Source organism: Corvus hawaiiensis, chromosome 27, assembly GCF_020740725.1.
Source record: "Corvus hawaiiensis isolate bCorHaw1 chromosome 27, bCorHaw1.pri.cur, whole genome shotgun sequence".
Classification (NCBI taxonomy): Eukaryota; Metazoa; Chordata; class Aves; order Passeriformes; family Corvidae; genus Corvus; species Corvus hawaiiensis.
The window spans coordinates 840,552-861,611 of NC_063239.1; the positions used below are offsets into that span (position 1 = coordinate 840,552).

General features: G+C 44.6%; 1 protein-coding gene across 2 annotated transcripts; it reads left to right on the top strand.

Annotated features, from left to right (window-relative positions):
* Positions 1 to 238: 238 nt before the first annotated feature.
* Positions 239 to 19,553, top strand: ADRA1A (adrenoceptor alpha 1A). 2 transcript variants are annotated; one of them, XM_048287495.1, is made up of 4 exons: positions 239 to 509; positions 1,793 to 2,359; positions 2,445 to 3,432; positions 14,196 to 19,553. In XM_048287495.1, exons 3-4 carry the CDS (start codon positions 2,550 to 2,552, stop codon positions 14,705 to 14,707), a joined length of 1,395 nt encoding a protein of 464 aa, XP_048143452.1. In that variant the 5' UTR covers positions 239 to 509; positions 1,793 to 2,359; positions 2,445 to 2,549; the 3' UTR covers positions 14,708 to 19,553. The 2 variants fall into 2 exon arrangements, with proteins under 2 accessions (XP_048143452.1, XP_048143451.1); XM_048287494.1 differs by having other exon boundaries at positions 1,793 to 3,432.
* The last annotated feature ends 1,507 nt before the right edge of the window (positions 19,554 to 21,060 follow it).

Sequence of the window (21,060 nt, forward strand, 5' to 3'; positions counted from 1 at the left end):
TTTAATATCCAAAAAATTACGTGTTACCTTATAAACAGGAGCTTGTTTTCTGCCTTCCACTCTCTGGTCTCTGCAGGAACTGAGAGTTTGAGTGGAAAAAAAAAAAAAAAAATAAAAAAGAAAAGAAGATTTAAAGCCACACTTGAGAGTGCTCTTTCTTTCTGGGCAATACGGGAGTGGCAGGGAATTACGGTAATGGCAAGGCTGCTGCTGCTCTGCTACATCAGCAGGGCAGCAAAGTTCCTGCTGCTCCTTCCCGGTGTGGAGCTGAGCTCTGAACGGGGCACGGATCCCTCCAGAGAACCTGGAGCCAGCCCCTCACAGCCGCGGGACACAGGGAATCAGCCCCCCTGCCAGCTGCTGAAATACCAGTGGGGAAATAAAGGGAGGAAAGCAGAGGATTTCTAGGCGCAGAATCCCATCCCTGCGTGAAGAAACGAGCCTGCTGTGCTGAGAATCTCCTTCCCAGATGCTCAGAGGAGCTGTGCTGCCTTCTAGAGACTAAAGAGGTGAGTGTGGGGCAGGCACGGGAGCCTGGGGTCTGCTCTTCCCAGCATCAGCTATCTCCACAGGCTGGGCATTATTTGGTTTTTAGCATGGAAACCTCTCTCAATCTTTTCTGCTGCATCTTGTCTCGCTGGGAGGTTTTTCTTCATGTGCTTAAAATTCAAATTAATAATTTCTACATTTTCTTTCAGCCCTATATAATGACGTTAGTTTGCACCCTGTAATGACCACAATTATACTCACTTTTCATGGATGTGCTTAGTATAATCTGTCCTTTTCTTCCTTGGGATTATTCCTCAACTTATTCCGTCTGGTAGGAAAGAAAATAAAAGATCCAATTTCATTTTAGTGTGCTGAAGTAAAATTCCCGCAGTGTGATACCTATCCATCTCCCCCTCCCCCCTCCTCCCTGCCTGTGAACTGGGAATTTTGGGGCTTCAGAGTTTGAAATGCTTTTGCCTGCAGGAAAGTTTAGCATGGAAGTTTGTAAATGGGATGGTTGTTGCTGCTTAAAGTGTGATCTGAGAGACTCATCCCAAAGGACACTTAGAGTGTCCTTCCTCATCTGGGGTTTTACAGCCACAGTCTTAGTGGTGGTTTTTCATCTCTGATTAATATTTGGGATGGGAATTCTACATCCATATGGAGGTGTTGGGAAACGTTTTGCAGCCCCCACTTGCAGCTCTCCTCTCCATGCCCTCCAGGTCTCGGTTCCCAGGCTAATCCTCACTTTTCCATCTGAGGTACCTTTTCTCCATATTTAGTCAGCAAAGGCTGAGCTTGGCTTCCAGATACTCTGAAATGTTGTGTCACTTACTAGGAGACTTGCTCCTTGCAACATCTTCTGCTTGGCTTTGGAGTTGCTTTTCCCTATAGATTTTCAAAATGGGCAGCTCAGCTGGACTAAAAATTCAGTGGGGAAAGGTCTTGCTTAATAAAGAAACCTGAGATTAAATTCCGGGCTTCTAAATCCGCTGCACAGTTTGTGTAGTCCTGAATTGTGTCCTGCAAGCTTCTTTCTCACCTAGAACTGGTCTCTTCAGGTGAGCTGATAATTAGAATTGATGCCTATCCCCATAAAGGAGGGAGAATTCAGGAAGGAAAACCCACATGGATCTCTCAGTTGCTGTTAAATAATGCTGGGCTGGAAAAGGTTGGTTCCACTGGCTGGAGCCAGCCTGAGGAAAGCTCCCTAAAATAGCCTCCTGCTCTATTCTTATATGGGAACCTTAGCAGCGAGTGTTGCTTCTGGGAATCACATTGTTCATGTTTTTGTCTTCTCCAGGGGGGTGAGGATCTGCAGAGAGCACAAGAGCACAGCCCTGTGCACACGGCAAACTGCACCCTTCCCCTCAGAGCAAGCCAGGAGCTGATGTAAATGAGCTTTAATTTGCAGCCCAGGACCTCGACTGATGAATGCTCCACACATGGAAAGCTCTGACTGACAGCCCAGATGCTGAGGATGGGGAGTGATGGGTATCTCAAACAAAATTGCTGAGCAGACGCAGCAGCAACCTCCACCCAGTCAGGTTTCTAAGCCAGTTTTAAGGCAGAATCAGGACTAATACTAGGCAATTCAAAGCATCAGTGATTTCCTCTCAGGAGAAACTTAAATTGGAGACCCCTTGGAATATTTACTTTCCTTAAATACACAACCTTTCCCAAAAGATGGAAATGATTTTAACCTGCAGCTCCAATATTTCTCATCACATAACCCTGGAAAGTGAGATAAACAGCCTGAGGTTTGCGTAGCCTCACTTGTGCACCCCAAGGAAAATGCAGAAGGAGTTAAATTTGACTTGGAACTGGAGGGAATAAACTGTGCTATACTGGTGAAAGCTTAGGAGCAAAGGTAGGTTTTCTAATATGTTTCTGCATCTTTCTCATTGCTGCTGGTGCTGCAATTTTAAGACGTTCTTCAAAACTCTTTTCCCCAGCAAGGTCAGGCAAATGTTGCCTGTAGGACCTTCCAAGAACTGATCTTGTCACTGGTCCTGCCTGGAAAGGTGAAGTTCAGCGGACTCATATGGACATTACCAGCCATGGCTTTCCTCCCTGGAAACTCCTCCGAGTGCTCCAACTGCACCCACTCCATGGAGCCCGTGAACATTTCCAAGGCCATCTTGCTGGGTGTTATTCTAGGGGGGCTGATTGTTTTTGGGGTTTTGGGTAATATCCTGGTTATCCTGTCTGTAGCCTGCCACAGACACCTCCAGAGTGTCACCCACTATTACATCATCAATCTGGCTGTAGCTGACCTCCTCCTGACTTCCACTGTCCTGCCCTTCTCAGCTACCATGGAGATTTTGGGCTACTGGGTCTTTGGGAGAATCTTCTGCAACATCTGGGCAGCCGTTGACGTGCTTTGCTGCACTGCTTCCATCATGAGCCTCTGCATCATCTCCATCGACCGATACATTGGGGTGAGCTACCCACTGAGGTACCCCAGCATAGTGACAGAGAGGAGGGGCCTCCTGGCCCTGCTGTGTGTCTGGGCACTGTCCCTGGTCATTTCCATTGGGCCCCTTTTCGGCTGGAAGGAGCCAGCCCCGAAGGATGAGACTATCTGCCAGATCACCGAGGAGCCCGGCTATGTCTTGTTCTCAGCACTGGGCTCCTTCTACCTCCCCCTGACCATCATCCTGGTGATGTACTGCCGGGTCTATGTGGTGGCCAAAAGGGAAAACAAAGGGCTGACCTCTGGGCTGAAGACAGAGAAATCTCATTCCGAGGAGGTGACCCTCCGCATCCACCGCAAGAACGTACCCAGCGTGAGCGGCTCTGCGCCCAACCCCAAGAGCAAGCACCACTTCTCCGTGCGCCTGCTCAAGTTCTCCAGGGAAAAGAAAGCTGCCAAGACCCTGGGAATAGTTGTGGGATGCTTCGTCCTCTGCTGGCTCCCATTTTTTGTAGTAATGCCTCTTGGTAAGTAGAGCCAACCCCTGTGTGTCTCCCAATGCCTTCCCGGCAGGGAGAGCTATACTTGTGGCTGGGTGTGGTAACGCTGATCAGAAAAGCTCCAAGGGAACAATTTTCTCCTGAAAAGCTGTCAAAACCCAAAACACTCACCACCACAAAGCAGGGAGCGTGAAAAAAACGTGAGTCTCAAATCAGACCAAATGTGTCTGGTGGTGAGAAACAAAATTCTGAAAACCAGGGAAACAATCTTGTAGTTTTTCCATGTAGAAAATCCTCTTTGTGAACTAGAGCAGATATTGTGACCATCTCTGCTGCAGGAACAGGATCTTTAGGGGTCTGTATGTTTATGTTTGAAGCCAGGTGACTTAAACGTATAAATGTCAGGATATAAATACATTCAGGGTTGGAGTAGCTGTTCACAGATCTCCTGGAGTGCTCAGCACTGATGATTCCCACTCTAAGGAAAAAAATATCAGCTTCCTATCAGGCAATTCACCCTGTGAGATACCATAACACCAAACAAAATTAATCTTTTTATCCCATTTTTCATATGACTAGTCAGGAGACAGCAGTGAGGATCCTTCCAACTAATTTTATACTTCTCTGGTTTGCATCTTTTCTGGGAACCCATTGAGCCCACTGGCCAAACACTGGCTCAGCCACCATGCTGGAGATGCATATTTATTCTCCAGTTGTCATTCCAAAGGGGAGCAAAGCTGGGGATTTGTTCTGCTTTGACGGAATATAAAGAAGTAATTAGAATTTTAATTAAACCTTGCTCAGTTACCTTTGATGCAGTTGCAGGATGTAAAAGCAGAATACTAATTTCACACCTATAGCTGAGGGTGAGGGATGTGGCTCATCTCACTGAGCTGCACTCTGCCATTAAATATTGGTTTTTCAAACACGGAAACTAAAATTTATGATTTGGTCAATTTCAGGGCTTTTCTTATGGAAAGGGCTTATGCTGTACAGGAAAAATAAAGTAAGATTTTATGGAAGCTTTAGTAAGTAAGTAAGTAAGACAATATGGACAATCAAGGAAAAAACAGCCTTACCTAAACATGAAAATAAATATTTGGGGGGTTTTCTTTTTTTTTTTCCTGTTTTTTCAACCTTATAAATAACTTTTTTTTCAATTAACCTGTATTGGTTTTACCAAGATTTATCAAGACACACAAAAACCTGTTGCTAATGAGAAAACCCCAAAAATTCACAGTTTTTTCCTCTTGGTCAATACTGGGAAGTGCTGGATTGGAACTGTTTCCTAAGGAGGAGCCCTGAAGGGCCTGGCTCGTGCTGGCCAGGATGTCAGCACGTTGGAATGCTGCTTGCCAAGATGACTGAAACATACCCAAGAAGGGTTTGGGAGAATGCATTAAACACACTTTTCATCTGCAAATGTGGTTGCCCACACAGAGCTGTTGTTAATTAATTTGCTTTGGATTTAAGAAATCTTCTGGGCTCCAGAATGGCTTTGCATCTTCCTTTGATCCCTTGTAAGGAAACTCTGGAGGTTTGTTTCCCTAATTTTGGGGGGTTACTGGGTTATTTTTAAAGCATATATAATAGGGCTCTCAAAACCTATTTGCTGCTTTTGTTTAAAGACAAAAAAACTGATTAAACAGAGAAGTGGCACTAAAAAAAGTCCTCAGAAAAGCCAAGGACACACATCTTGATGCAGAGCACTTTCAGGTCTGTCCTGCAGCCAGGTCCAGTTGGGATAGGGAAGGGAAGTGATCCTGGCAGGATCTTGTGGCAGGGATCTGACTTTCCAGATGTATAAAATCCTCCTTGTTGAAACCCTGGTGGAGCTCACTGCTTGCCTGGCTGGGCAACCAGAGCTTTCACCAGCTCTGCAGCTTTGTGGCTATGGAACAGACCAAAACATGGCCCCATCAACCAGTTCTGGAGGGATTCAACAGATGTGAAGGTGCCATGCAGGGACATGGTTTAATGGTGGACTTGGACGGCTGGACTCAATGATCCAAGAGGTCTTTTCCAACCTAAATGCCTATAATTCCATGATTCCATCAGCCAGACCACTCCCAATGCAGATTGCCCACGAGACAGACACTCTTAAACTGCTACAAAAACCTCTTCAGACAAACTGTGCTCATCATTCCATGCAGAACAACTTCCCCAAACCTACATTAATTTCACTTCGATTTACAGCACCTTCAAGATATCCACATCCATTACCATCCACTCTACCAGCCAAGAACTGCATCCAAACAAGAAACACCAGCTTTACTGAAGTGTATAATAAAGCAGGGTAGAAACCTTTGAGGTGTAGATATGGCAAGGGCAGGAGAGATAGAAGGATATCGAGAAAGGCACAATATCCATGTTGGCTGATGCTGCTGAAAATAACTGGAGCAACAACTGGAGTATCCCTGCCATAAGAAATTATCTGAATTGAAATTGAGATGTAAAGGTACCGGTTGCAGTCTGTAAGGAATGGGTTTTTTCTTACTATCTTGGATTGAGTTTCGTTCCAAAGGGTCTGTGCAAAGTCCTTCAGCCCAATAATCCAACACACCTTCTTCTCACTTGGCTTGATGTTTGTGGGAAAAAACCAGGAAATTATAATCCTGTTGCAGGAAGATAATTGAAGCTAATACTTGCTTTTTCTCTGCATGCTGGAGTGTGAACTCACTGCTCACAAAACTTCTGTAACACAAGGTTGTCAGAACTTTGATTTCCCCTGGAAGAAGTCAGGTTTTCATTCCTGTGAGCAGAACCAAGCAGGGCTGGCATCGATGACAGCTTCAACTGACAGTCCAGTAACCACCAGGCAAACAAAAACCAAAACAAAACAGAGCTAGGAAAGAGCAATTTTGAGCCTCTCAGAGAGGGTTAAAGAGAAGAGCCTGAGCTTATCTGCAGCTCCTGGGCCAAGGGGCAGGGGGTTTGTGGGGAGAGGCTCAGATGCAGCTCGTTTGGGCAATCAGAGCTTGTTGGGCTCTGGCATTCCCAACTACAACCTGCATTTCTGGCTTTTTGTTCTCCTCTTGCAATTCCTGGAAAGGAATATAGGATATATATAGATAGGAGGACAGATACAGAAAGGCTCAGAGCTGTAAGAGCCCAGAAATCGGTGAAAGCCCCCAGTGATGAAAAGTTTTCATGTTACAAGTGACAGAACAGACGTTGTCCTGTAACTGGAAGACATTTATGTGTTGTTCTGGGAATTCTTTAAAAAGTTTCTTTTCAGCAACATAAAAGACAGTACTTGGAGGTTTTTTTGAGGTGAAACATGCACAGAACTGATGGAAAAAAGGGCTGGGGGTGTTGCAAAAATGGTCCTGGGCTGGGATTGATGATTTATCTTCATGAACCCTCAGAAGAGAACAAGATCCCAGAGCTTTGCTTGTGGTCCATTTTCTGTGGCTCAGCTCTGGGTGTAGGCATCGCTTTCAGAAACAGGAGGAAATAAAATGGAAAGTCTGAGCCAGGAGGCCACAGGGGAAAAAAATCCTAAACGGGGCAAGGGAGAGGAAGGCTTTTAGCATTTGTCAATCATTCTCGTGATTAAGAGAGCAAAAAAGAGGATCCTCTGGAGGGTGTTTGTGGTAAAGGAGTAAATTAGTCTTGTGAACTGACACAAACACTGTCAAGGGAATCCTCTAATCCTGTCTGCAGTTGGTTTCTAGTTACTATTTTGTGGCAGTTTTTTTAACTGGAGTCAAAGAGAACCACTCTACTTTCATTAGACATAAACCAGAAAAATAAAGTACATTTTTCCATCTCTGCCATTGACACAACAAGACCTCTCAGAGGGTCACAAGGCTTAGAGTAGCAACATACACCAACACAGACTCCCCACATGAATATTTCAGGGTTCTCTCAGTGATAAAGAGAGAAAAAAAGAAATAAAAGTGAAAAGAAACCCCAGAATAAAGCCCCACCTCTTTCTCAGCTCAGGGAGAAGAAGAATGTTTGCACTCCTTGAGTCACAGAGCACAAGTGTGCGTGTGAGTTAAACCACTGAATGGGGAGAACTTCAGCCATGAAGATAAACAGCCAAGACATTTCCATGGCAAGGGTTTTTTTAGGTTTTTTGCTGATCACAAGGGGCATTTTTCATAATCATAGACTGCAAAGGTGCTGTTGGTCTGGGTTGATAACTCAGCTAATGGCAAAGATCCCATGGACATCCCTGGGCCAACATTTCTCCACCATTTCCCAAATCCTGAAATACGTCCCAGTGACTCAGAACACAGCAAAGGAGGGGAGGATTCAATGTTAAAAACCATTTATACTAAAAACAAGGGAGGGAAGGTGGATTAGCTGTGCTCTGCTTCTCCTGTGTGTGTCACCTGTCACAGGAGCCTCATCCTTGTCTCACAATGTCCCTTGTTGTGCAGCCACCACTTTCGAGTCCCCAGAGTAAACAAAGCAGGAGTGTCATTTTTCACTCGCTCTCAAATGTCACAGCACAATTCAGGGCTGGGGAGTGATGGAAAGGCCGTGGTGAATGATTTTCCCACCCCACTGAGCAAATGCCAGGATTTGTCTGCAATTCGGATAACGGGAGAGACACTCGGCTCTTGCTGAAGGAGATAATTCCTTATTTCTAACTCCAGGGATTACAAAATCATGACAGACAACAAACTCATGAGACAGCCTGAGACAGACCCAGCTTCTCAAACTATTCTCTGGTTGGTTTTTTAATTTTTAAAGGAAAATTATTATTTTATTGTAAGTGAATGACTTCAAGAGCGAGGGCCTTGGGGCAAGTATCAAATATCTCAAAAATGTCAGCAATGGGATCCAGACCCATTCCACTGCAGTAACAGCTTGGGAGCTGGAATTGGAGTGGCAATTTCATTAATTTGTGGAACAATGTGATTATTTGGGTTTACACGGGTAACAAAACCTCAGTTTACCTTCCCATGGTTTTTTATCAGCTTTCTAAATCTGCAGCTGCCTGCAGTGAATCTGGAAATAGTTGCTTGCTGAGACATTTGCCAGAAATGTCATCCATCCTAAGTGGGTACAATATGAAACAGAGCATAAATTAGGTCTGAAATAATCCAAATTATCAAAGCAGTGTTCCCAGACTGACCCATTCCTGCTGCCTGACCTTTCCACTGCTCACCTGTGCCCAAACACCCTCCTGGTGCCACAGAGATCTGAATTCAGGGGTTTGGAAGGGAAAACAAACTCACTCCTCCTTCTATGTCTGTTTATTATGGATCAGGGATAGCCAAGAGCAAAGTCCCTCTCATTTTCCGTCTGGAACAGCCACAATATTCCAGGCCCTGGGGAGGCACAGCTGGAAAGCGCAAGACTTCCTCACATCACTGCTTTTTCTGCACTGGTTGTGTTAATTGATTGTGCAGAGTCCAGGATAATTTCCTACTGTCCAAGGGTTCCTTAATCCCATGTCTTGTTCCATAAAAAATACTTCCCATAAGGGAGCAGTGAGAGCATATGAGACATGCTGGGAGAGTTCATGTGTGTACAGGGGACAGCTGTCAAATGTCTGCAGCAATACATATGTATATATATATATACAATATATAAATACTTGTATTTATAAATACACTTTCCAGAGGGTGGATTGTGTCTTGACCTGAGATGCAGTACAGAACACTTGTCTTAGGGAATGAGGTTTAGAGCTAACACTGGTCTTGGAAACACAAAATGTAACATATTTATCAATGTTTGTGAGCCATGAGAGATGGAGGGAGGCCCTAGTACACAGTTAATTCCCTTTGGGGTATCAGTGCTCCTCTGTGCTTCATCCTCTGGGTCTTTATGGCTCTGGAAGAGCTGCTGCCCTCTGGCTTGACCCCTTCAGGGCAGATCCCAGGACCTGAGTTTTGAGCTTTGCTTCCCTGTAACCAGAGCATTCTCCCTGTTCCCAGCCTGAAGGGGCTCCAAGAGCTGGAGAGGGACTTGGGACAAGAGAATTACAGAACAAGGGGGAATGGCTTCCCACTGCCAGAGGGCAGGGATGGATGGGATATTGGGAAGGAATTCCTCCCTGTGAGGATGGTGAGGATCTGGGATGGAATTCCCAGAGCAGCTGGAAGTGTCCCTGGATCCAAGGCCAGGTTGGATGGGGCTTGGAGCAACCTGGGATGCTGGAAAGTGCCCCAGCTGATGGCAGGGGTGGCACTGAATGGGATTTAAGGTCCCTTCCAACCCAAACCAATCTGGGATTCTCTGTGGACACATCCCTGATCTCCCCCATACACTGAAGCAGCATTACCCCCACGTGACCTCTGTGCTCTGCCTCAGTCACCACATTTGAGCTACACAAAATAGAAAGACGGAAAAAAAGCAGCAAACATAAACAGAGCTACAAGATTCAGTAGCAGAGATGGATTTATAGCAGAGATGGATTTGTAGCTGAGATGGATTTTAACACCACAAAGGGTTCATGGCTCACACAAATATACAGGATCTGATTCCCATGGTGCTGGCAGTGATGATGCAGAATAAACAACACAAGTTTTTACAATCTGGGAGGTTCCAAAACCCTCTCTGCTGTTCCATCAGTGAAACAACGCACGACATCAGGGCTGCTTTTTAAACAACCCATAATCAGGCAGCTCTTGTGACAAATGACGAAGTCAAATTACATCTTTGAGAGTGAATTGGCACTTACTCACCAGGAGGGACGTGGCAAACTTATCTCTCAGAGCTGAAGAAACTTCCAGCTGACAAACAGGAAAATAAATGATGAGGGAAGAAAATGTAATCCTGACATTTCCAGGGGTGAGTGATGAAATATTTAATGGCAAAGGATCTTGAGAGTCTCATAGTGCATTTTATTTTATTTAATTTTACAAGAAGCAATTGAATTGTGCTACTGACACTGAGTGTCCTCAACCTTTTGAAAACAAAGCAGGAATTCCAGCATCATTTACTCAACCCATGATTCAAAATGCATTAAAAGACCTATTGAAGCTTTCTTTACTGTTCCTCCAGCACAGAGCGCAGGGAGACAATGTAAGGCAAGCCTTTAAACTTTAATCAGGTTTGCCACTATTCACCATTTAATTCCTGACAGTGTGCAATGGAAGACATTAAGGCCAGTGAATAGCACAGAGAATTCATTTCAAGGAAAACTTAGTATCTCAGCAGCTGTTCACCCTCCAGCTCTGCTGGAGGACACCTGGATGGCACCTGTGATTCCACCTGGCCTGAAGTGAGAGGATTGGAAAGGTTTGCTCTGAGAATTAGGTGCAATCGTTCTGTTTTCTCAGCCCTGGATGATGGTGTCCAAGTGTCCAAACTTGAGGTGACACAAACTGGCGGTCACCAAATGGTCAAGGATTGCATGGAAATGCTCATCCCAGCTCCACCTGCTCTCCCTGCACTCACTGCTCGTAAGGAACTTCTACCATACGCCCTAAGAAAGAGATAATTCACCACTCTTGTTAAATCTTCTGATTAATTATGGTCATTGTTTAAAAAAAACCCCACAAAATCTTTGTGGTATTTCTCCTTTGAGTTTGTCTGACCTGAGCTATCCATCCTGAGGGCTCAGCATTGAACAAACCACTTCGTCACCAGGTTTGAAAATGCCTTCTGCTCATTACCAGATGCATCAGCCACTGAAATTGATCACAACATCATCACTGAATATTAAAGGTTGGAAGAAAGGGACATGTTCTTAGGATTCTGTGGGGATGAACACCATTCTTCAAGGATTTGGAAAATAAAATTTTTTTTCCCTTTTCCTAGATACTCAGGTAGCCAACAGGAAAGATTAGGGAATATTTTTGAGCTACAGAGGTAACTGGGTGGCTGCAACAGAAGGACAGAGATTTCTGTGGCCCCTAAGTGTCAAACACACCCCACACGGAGGCTGGAGAGGGAGTTTTTTCCCAGGGCATGCACTGATAACACAGAGGGGAATGGCTTTGAGGTGAAGGAGGGTAGACTTGGATTAGATATTGGGAAGGAATTCCTCCCCGTAAAGGTGGTGAGGGGCTGGGATGGAATTCCCTGAGAAGCTGTGGCTGCTCCAGCCCTGGAAGTGTCCAAGGCCAGGCTGGAGCAACCTGGGATAGTGGAAGGTGTCCCTGGGCATGGCACAGGGTTGGAATTAGATGATCTTTCATGTCCCTTCCAACCCAAATCATTCCATGATTCTCCAAAAGCCAGTGTGTAGTGGGGTCTTTAGATAGCAAAGTCTCTGTGCTGTTAAAGCTCCTTCATTTTCTTTCACTGTGTGTTATTCCAAGGCAACCACGAGTCTCTCCACTGATGAACCAAAAAAGGCTACATTAATAAATTAACATGCAGATCCCACCCCAAAAAAAGAGCAAGGGACAGACTCTGACACTGGCTCTTTTCTATTTTTATCAGACTTTGGCACAGCCCTTGCATTCCATTTGGAGAGAGCCAGGAGTTGCAGCAAACAGGAATTGTTATTGTTTACCCATTTTTACACTCAGCCTTACACAGCTGATTCCCTAATCTGGGATTTGGTTCGCCTTTTGTCTCACCACAAAATGGGAAAGCAGCAGATACACTGCATTTAAATGAGGAAACAAACCAAAAAATTGAGCGTGATTTGGGCATTTAGAAGCCTTTCATTATTTTTCATCTGCCAGTGACTTCAGCCAGAAAGTTCTTTGAGAATGTTATTTAGTTGTTTTTCACTAAAGGAGAGAAGCATTAATTTGCTGAGAAAAATTCTGGGTTGTGGATACGCCTGCCCGCTTCTGCTTCACTGCAAAACAGCATTTGCAAAATATTTTTGGTCTTAAAATCTGGTTGATATTGAAAGTAATAATGAAACTGGCTCTACCTGGGCCAGCTTGGGGCAACCAGAAGCTACCGCTGAGGCAGCAAGACCCATGTTTGGTGCCCAGGTCATATGTGGGGGTGGAATCAGAGGTTCAGCTGCTCCAGTACAGAAACAGAGATCCTGTGTCATGTTATGCACTGCCTGGGGAAGAGAAGGCTTTGGGAAAGGTTTAGTGTCCCTAAAGAGGCTCCAAGAGAGCTGGAGAGGCACTTGGGACAAGGCCTGGAGGGCCAGGGCAAGGGGCAATGGCTTCAAACTGACAGAAGGCAGGGTTAGAGGGGATATTGGGGAGAAATTCTACCCTGTGAGGATGGAGAGGGGCTGGGATGGAATTCCCAGAGGAGCTGTGGCTGCCCCTGGATCCCTGGAAGTGCCCAAGGCCAGGTTGGACAGGGCTTGGAGCACCCTGGGACAGTGGAAAGTGTCCCTGCCCATGGCAGATGGTGAAGTGGATGGGCTGTAAGTTGCCTCCCACCCAAACCATCCTGTGATGATCCTGACTTGGTGTCACTTCTCTGCTGCTGGAACGCACACAGACCACCTGGGCCCAGGTCAGAGACCCCTCCAAGGCTTCCCACCCTGCCCCATGTCCTGTCCCCTCCCCGGCAGCTGCGTCCCTGGGCCATGGGCTCTGCTCTGGCTGCAGAAGCTGCTGCCACCACAAGATCGCTCCACATTTCCCAGCAGATCCCGTGTTCAGCAGGATGAGCAGGTCATTAATCACCCTGCACTGGGAGTGTCTCTGGGCCAGGCAGGATTTTGATGCATTACCACACAGGCAAAACCACCCTGAGAATTGCTCGAATGCATTTGCTGCAAGTGCTGCAGCTTTGTTTGACAAAGACGGGAGGAGAAAGGTTCGAGCAGTTCAGTAGCTCTCAGATTTCAATCAGAACAGCCTTGCAGGGCATTATCAGCTTTTCCTCGGCCGGGGGGGTCCAGAGAACAGATCAATCCCTGTAAAGCTTCGGAGCTGCTCCCAGACACGGTTAAAGTGCAGAGGATGACAGATGCATCAGTGCCTAAACCTTCCACAGTTTTTCTTTCACATGCTTACAGTTTTTCCAGGGGAAGCAGGGAGACAAGCATTTGTCAGTGCTAAAAGTCCTGTTTATTATATATTTGAGTATAAATTCCAAAACAAGTCAATTTTATTTCTGGGAATTTTTTTTTTTTATTTTATAAAACCAAAAGTTTGGCAATGGGAAAAACATTCTCAAGATTTATAATCAGCAGATAACTCATAATTCTATAGAAAAAGAAGTGCCAAAGTACTTTTCTTACTAAGGAGCCATGGAAGTTCTTGCTCTTTGAATCATCTTTGGAAGGTAACATTGCAAGTATATATCAGATTTTGTGTAAATATAAAATAAGTAAATAAAATGGCTGCCTATGACACGCTACCCAGTGTTCATTGATAAAAGAAGGAACCTTTCCTTAAACTTCTCTGAATTTTAGCTACATTCCATGAGGCAGAATGTGGATAGTTAGGTTTTCTGAAGGTTTCAGGGAATATCAGTACTCAATACTTCATAATTTCAAAGACTTTTAGCTGTAACACAGTCAGCTCTAATCCCTCTTTTCTCTAACCCTTCTGAAATGGTGTGATTTTCTTGCCATCTGAAGCCCCTTGTGATGACCTCCAAGATATGGCTGTCATTTGGGTAATTAATCTTGAATTAGGAGTCCCTGAGGAAGGAATTCTCCTCTAAGCCTGGAATCAGCCCTCTCACTGCCTCTCTGGCTGTAAATGGGAATATAATGCTTGTAATTATGAAATAACTCTCTTGAATTGATTTCTGATGGAACATCCATGTAATTGTATGACACCATAGATCCTGAAACACTTGTTCCTGCAGGAATTGTGTTTCCAGTCATAATTTTTTCAGGACAGAACAGAATCTTATTTATTTTTTCCAGTGTTTTAGTTTCTTTGGTTACCTGCAATTCCTCACTGCCTCTGCCCTAACACTCTGCGTATTTTCCATTTTAGGTTCTTTCTTTCCTGCAATCAAACCCCCGGACACACTCTTTAAAATAACATTTTGGCTGGGATATTTAAACAGCTGCATCAACCCCATCATCTATCCATGCTCAAGTCAAGAGTTCAAGAAAGCGTTCCAGAACGTCCTGAAAGCTCAGTGCCTCCTGAGGAAGCAGCCAGCAAAGAAGCAAACCCCAAGCTTCAACCTCAACCATCCCTCTGGCCAGAGCATGGAGAGCGGCAAAGGGGTGGTCAGGATCCCTGTGGGATCAGGAGAAACCTTCTACAAGATTTCCAAGTCGGATGGGGTCTGCGAGTGGAAGATCTTCTCTGCTGTGCAGGGCGTGCCTGCCAAAACTGCTGTTTCCAAAGACTGCACGGCTGCCAAAGCCAAGAGCAAAGGGTTCCTGCAGGAATGCTGCTGTGCAGGCGCTTCAGGGAGCCTCGTCCATGAGAACTGCAAAGTGCCAACCATTAAAATCCACTCGATCTCCCTGAGTGAGAGTGGGGAGGACGTGTAACCAGCTGGGTGCACCAGGCTGGCAGCTCGGGGGCCTCGTGGGCTGTCTTTTTATGGGGAAGTAGGAGTAGGTGTGGTGATAGTTGAAAGGATCCAGGTATGAACAGGTAAAACAGGGCCAAATCTTTCGAGGAGGGATGTCTGTGAGTGCTGGGAGCATAAATGGAGGCCCTCAAAGACAGTGCATGGCTTCAGTGGATGGTATTCTGAGGGTCCAGCATCTGCCAGGCATTTCCTTGGCATTTAAAGGCTTTATCCCTCTATTCTCCTCTTTCAAAGTTCCCTGCTCTGATTTAGGGGCAGTGGAGAAGAAAGAGGGAACCACAGACTCCATGCTCATTTCAGCCTCGACACTCTCTAATAGCTCCACCTCCAGAGCCATTTTGTGATTCCACCCCTCCCCATAAAGCCAAGCCTAAGCTGTGGATTTCAGTCAACTCCGTTGCCAAGGGAAACTTGATCCAAGTGACTGCACTCCACCGAGCTTCAGAGACCAAGGAGAACTTTTCCGTTTTGTGCAATCCGCCTCCCTAATCTCCACACCAAACCAAATGAAAATTTGCATGTGCCCCAGGTTTGTTCGGACAATCTCTGCGCTTTGACGTGGGTCTAATAAAACTCAAAACTGGGTAAGTCCTCATCAAGCAAAGCTCAAAGAGCTCACTTGCACTCATCCTTTTGTTTTTCTTCCTCTGAGTCCAGCAGGAACCTGCTGAAAGGCTCAGTAATTCCTTGCTCAGGTGCTTGATAGCCAGATCAGTGCCACAGTCACTGGAAAAGCTGCAGATTTTTCCTGTCTCCCTGCCCAGTGTTTTGCTACATTCCTTTTCCCGACTCCTTCAATACCAAGTGCTCTAAGCTTTCTGTGAGATCCTGGGTACTCTGGAGTCAGGAACTTTCCCCTTGCTCTGAGCAGGGGGAGTTAAGCATGTTAAAAGGCTTAAGGACATCCATCCCCATGAGAAAGGGCCATCTCTTGGGAATTTGGGAGCAAAGCATTTGGAAGCATGTTATATTTTAATACAGCTAATCCAAATAAATAAATAAATGAGATGGCCAGCATCTGGAAGAAATAGTGGGAGGAATTCTCTGTACAATATTAGAAATAAGCAGCTCTTGACATGACTCCTCCTGAGCTTGCCAAGTAAGAATTTAGCTCCTTGAAACAACACATGAGCCTCTACTCTTGTGTCTGTCAGCTTCTGTGCTGAAGATCCACTGCCTTGAAAAGGGAAGGGGCTGAGGTAAGGGTCATTCTCACAGGATGGACCTTGAAACAACACCTTGGTGGTGTTGATGAGAAATCATTGTTTATTTCTCTCTCATTCAGTACTAAGTCCCCAATGTCAAGAGGATTTGTCTCCTGTGTCTTTTATTCATGCACTCACAGAACACGGAGCTGTAGCATGATCCCATTTTTAGCTTAAATAAGAAATCCGCCTCACTCTTAAGGTTTGTCAGGCCTAGAATTTTAATCTAAAAGTGTGGAAATACCATGTCTGAAAATATTCTCATGGTGCTTCAAGCCAAGAGCAGAAGGAGAAAAGCTGGAAATCTCATAAGAAAGTCACGTGAGAGTCATGGCCGAGGTTTCCAGTCTCACAGGGTTCAGATACGTGGGACGTTTATTTGGACAAAACCTGAACTTTGAAACATTTTGAAAAAACACCCCTTAAATTGAGCAAGACTGGCAAGATTTAAAGTCTTCACTGCACACCCTTGGTGCCCAACCCTGTCTTATTCTACAACCAGTACTTGTTTTATAGCCAGTAAGGTCCTTTTTGCCATCTCTCCTTTGGAGCTGGGAGATTTACACAGGGTTGCTGCAGTAATTTCAGATTTATTGAGGTTTCATGGTGTCAGGCAAAGAGGTGTTGTGGAGATACACATGGTGGCTGCCACAACTGGATTAATTTAACTCCAGAGCAATCCTGATGCAGCAATATAATCTGACCCTGTAAGATGAAGATAAATAGTGTCAGGATGGACATGGATGCACAGTTCTCCTGTGTGGCAGATACAGAGGCTGGAATAATGGAAGTCTTGGTCTCAATCTTCATCCTTTTTTTCTGTCACCTAAGATGCTAAAGGACCTCTCTGTGTCCAGTGACTCTGAAAAGCTCCCAACCCTCAGCAGCAGGCGAGCCCGGTCCCAGACACACCTCTGCTGCTGCCACATCTGCCAGCAAAAACAAACACATCATTTGTTTGGCTGTCTCAGAGAATTTCTGCAGGAAAACTGCCCTGTTCCCTTGTTGCAAGCAGGGTCACTGGCACTTGTCATCTCGGTGGAGATTTGGACTGAAAAGTCTCAAAAACCATAGAAGGAACTCTAGGGAGCAGAAAAAAAAAGGAGTGCAGATTTAAGCAGCCCATTTTTTTCTGTTATTTAAAGTGAACTTGGCACTGGTGAAAGAGCTGCAGCCACAGAGGCTGAATGTAGCTGTCTGTCTAAAAGCACAAACAGGACAAAAGGTTTTCCCAGTGGCTGGACATCAATCATCACTTCTAAAATCTTCCCAGCATCAGGATTTTGTTGTGTGAAACCCAGCAGGAGCACAGAGCAGAGATCAGAGAGTGGCCAGATGGGAAGGGAGATCAGTGGAGTGCCAGGAGTTCCCCTCAAAGCCACATCCAGTGACCTGCACTGACCGGGCAGTGGATGTGTCCTGACTGAAACCTCCGAGGGATGGCTCTGACATCCCACCATCCTTTTGGGTCAGGGTTTTCTGTTGGGAGTGACAGCCAAGATTTCCATGTGGGGTGGAGCACAGTCTCAGCTGCAAAGAGTTGAGAGCTGGAGCATCACAGAGATGACTCTTAATTTGCACAGTCTGAGGCAAAGCAGATCACCAATCCCTCTTCCTCCCAGGGCAGGGAAAGTTCAGTAGTCCAGTTTCCACAGTCAATTCAGATTTACTATCTGATGTTTTTGAGGCTTTGTGTACTTTGCAAGATTATTCAAATCCCAAATACTTAAGTTCTGCCCACTATTCAAATAAATGTCTTCTCATTTTTATATTCTTTATTTCACTCTGCCAGCTCCAAGGATAAATTGTGCATTGTGTAAAAGAATATTCTCCTTTGCCAGGCCTTAATGTCCTGAAAATCTATAGCACTGAAAAGAAGAAAGATTAAGCCAGGAATATTTCTTGCTTCTCTACTTGGAGTAAGCAAATGGATTTCACAAAGCTTCTATACAAAATTTCCCTGCCTGACTTTTTCAGTTTTCTGAAAGGCAACACTGACAGGCTGCAGCATCTTGTACTGATTGAAGTCAGTTAAAAAAGGTCTTACTGCTTTGCTGAAGTGGAAATGCCCAGTTTCAGGTGTGCCTGTTGGCCTTGAGCTACTATTGCTCATGTCTGAGTGGGGTTTTATTAGGAACTTCATTTTAAAATAAAGCTACTGAGACACAGAGCAACTCAGTGATTCATCCAGAAAGGTTTCAGCTGTCCCAGGCTGAATCCATGCTGGGTAATTAACTCCACATCTTACCCAGAGACACCTAGATCCTCTTTCCTGTCTTAATATGGTTCGGATAAGCAAGACAAGGTTGAAAACTAACTCTAGGGGACAGACTGTTGACACCAATTTTTTCTGGATGATCCCTTCTGACAGCAGAGCTGAACAGGAAAGCCAGTTGGTCTTCAAAGAGTTGCACTTAGCTCCAGGCAAATTTGGGACCTGCACGAGTGTTATCCTTTGCTAGAAGGAAAAAAATCCAACATGTCATGAGAGAGCTGCTCTCACAGCAGCATCTGCTCTCTGCCTGCACCCCTCACACACTCAAATATTTGTGAAGGTATTTTGTATGTGACAGTGTTATAAAAACCATAAGACACTACAGAGGTAGCTTTTGGTGCTTTAAAATACAGATCTTCCCTCCAGCTTGATAGGTGTAATTGAATCTCTGATTTCCCTGGAAAAGATGGAGCATTTGTCTCAGGGATTGGAGTGAAATGTCATTCCTTCTACACAGAGCACACTGCATATTTCTCATGATGGCAGAGAAGGAGAAAATAGCAAACGTGAGCTAAGGGAAAATGAATTGCTGAGGAGGAAAGCTCTGGATGGCAACCATCACATGAGAAATAACACATCTGTCAGTCCCACAGTGGGCTCAAAGCTCTACTTAATGCACATTTCTGTCTCAGTGCAACACTGAGCTCAAACCCAGGATGAGCAACAGCCTCTCCTTTATCATCACGGTAACATCCAGATCTTTTTCAGAGTCAAAAACCTCCATGTGTTAATAGTGAAAATAAACATGATTTTCCAGTGCTCAACGAGACTTTTTTGCATTAATCCAAATTTCTTTTATCAACTGTCAAAACTTAGCCCTTGTAAACCATTTTCTGAAGTAGGAAAACACCAACCTGCCCAGCATTTCAGCAGATTTCCACTTTCAAAGCAAGTCCACTCAGCCAATGATAGAAAACCTCCCTGAATTTCATGTAATGCTCAATTCTTCCTGACAGTACAACTATGGGAATTGTATACAAGCTGGTTTGGGCTTTTTTTTTTCTCTTTGCTAGTCTTTGGTTGCAAAAAAAAAAGGTTTTGTTTTTGTTTTTTTTTTTCTTCTGCCTGCAGCAGCATTTTGCCTGCATGTTGTACAAGTTTGGCTGCCAGTGGTTTTAAAAGATTTCTTCTGAAACAGGCACTGCATTTTCTGAATGTGGTATTCTGGTGTTACTGAATTTTCTATGTGCTGTGTTCCAGGTTTATCATGTTTGAACAGTCCATGCTGGTCATTTCCTTGAACAAAATGTATATGAAATCTTGCTAAGGTGAACAAATAAATTATTGGGGGGAATGTGCACTTTGGGATATGTGAGCTGCAAGTCTCATTGGTTGGTTGGTTTTTTTCCCCTAATTATTCATACAGATTTGTCTTCTCCCTTTCAACAAACATTTCAGGCAGAGGGTCAGGTAGAGACTCCTCCTGATACTTCTGATCCTAGTGAGGTTTAGTAGGGCAGGGTGCAAAGTGAATAAAGGAATAAACTTACATTTCTACTGTAAAAAGTCAAAGTCCTTGAAAAAACTTTAAACAAGTTCATTTGGGCCCCAGGTCCTTACTCTGCTCCTTCAGTCTGCTTACAGTAAAACATCAGGTCCCAGATGAAATCCAGCCCATTTTGCTGTATTCCTTATAAACAAACACCAGGAGAACAATCCCTGTCCACCCAAGAATGTAAATGGGAAAGACAAGTGCTGAGTTATTATTTCCTATTTATAAAGGACAACTGAGACATGGGGAAGGAAAAGACAGATTTCAAAAACAGCTGATGTACCAGGAACCTGGAAAGCCCTGGCTGTGGCTGCCTTTAGTGAAACTCTGGGAAATTTCATCCAGGGAAACTCTGAAGAAAACTTTAAATGAAAAAAAACCCCAACAAAATCAAACCCCAGTTGCCCTCCTGCTTATTCCACAGGTCTGTTCTCCCTCTGGATTATAATGTGCATTTATCCTTAATAATTTTCTGCTGCAGTCGTCTGGGAGCTTCAGTGAAGGACCAGGATTTGGTCCTTAATGGACACAGACCTTGCTCTAAAAATTCCCTCCTGAACTTACAGATGGCCACAAAACCTGTTGCAACTCTAAGGAATAATTTGGAGTGTCAGAATGCCCTTGTGACCACCACATTTGCTGTCAGATAAAAAAGCATTTTTAAATAAAAATGTGCATTTTTGCTTGGCTTTATAATTTAAATCCAGTTCAGCTAAGATTACACATCATCATCATCATCATCATCATCATCATCATCTGCCTTGGTAATGTGGCTGTAGGTCCTTCCTGTATTACAGGATCCCTTGCTGGATCCCGCCAAGTGAGGAGAGGAAGGAGTCACATTTTCTGGCATTTTGGATAAGGATTCTGTTTTCCTAACAGGGTAATGAATTTTTGGCCTTAAGCAAGTCACCACTTTTTCACTGTGTCCAAACTCCCCTCTGTGCAATGGATGTGATTCACCCCAACTGTCCCAGGAATGCTGATAAAATGCTCATGAAACACCATCAATGATTTTGAAAAACTGACATATGACAGGGGAAAAATAAACCATGGTGCATTTGTTTAATTTCACTACAAGGACATGAATTCATAAAATTCTGCTTGTGCTTTTTTCGGATTCATTTACCCCTTTCTGGCTCCTCAGGTTTCTTTGATAGTTTGTCCACCCATGGGCATCTGGTGATAATGGCACTGCTTCATTTCCCAGACAGATTCTGCTCTCAAGACTGTTGAGGGTTTTTTCATCAAGACTCAGACCCCGAGAGAAATTCTATGACAGTTTTAATCACAGCCCCTGCAGGATAAAAATCTTTTGTTTTGCTAATCGAGCTGCA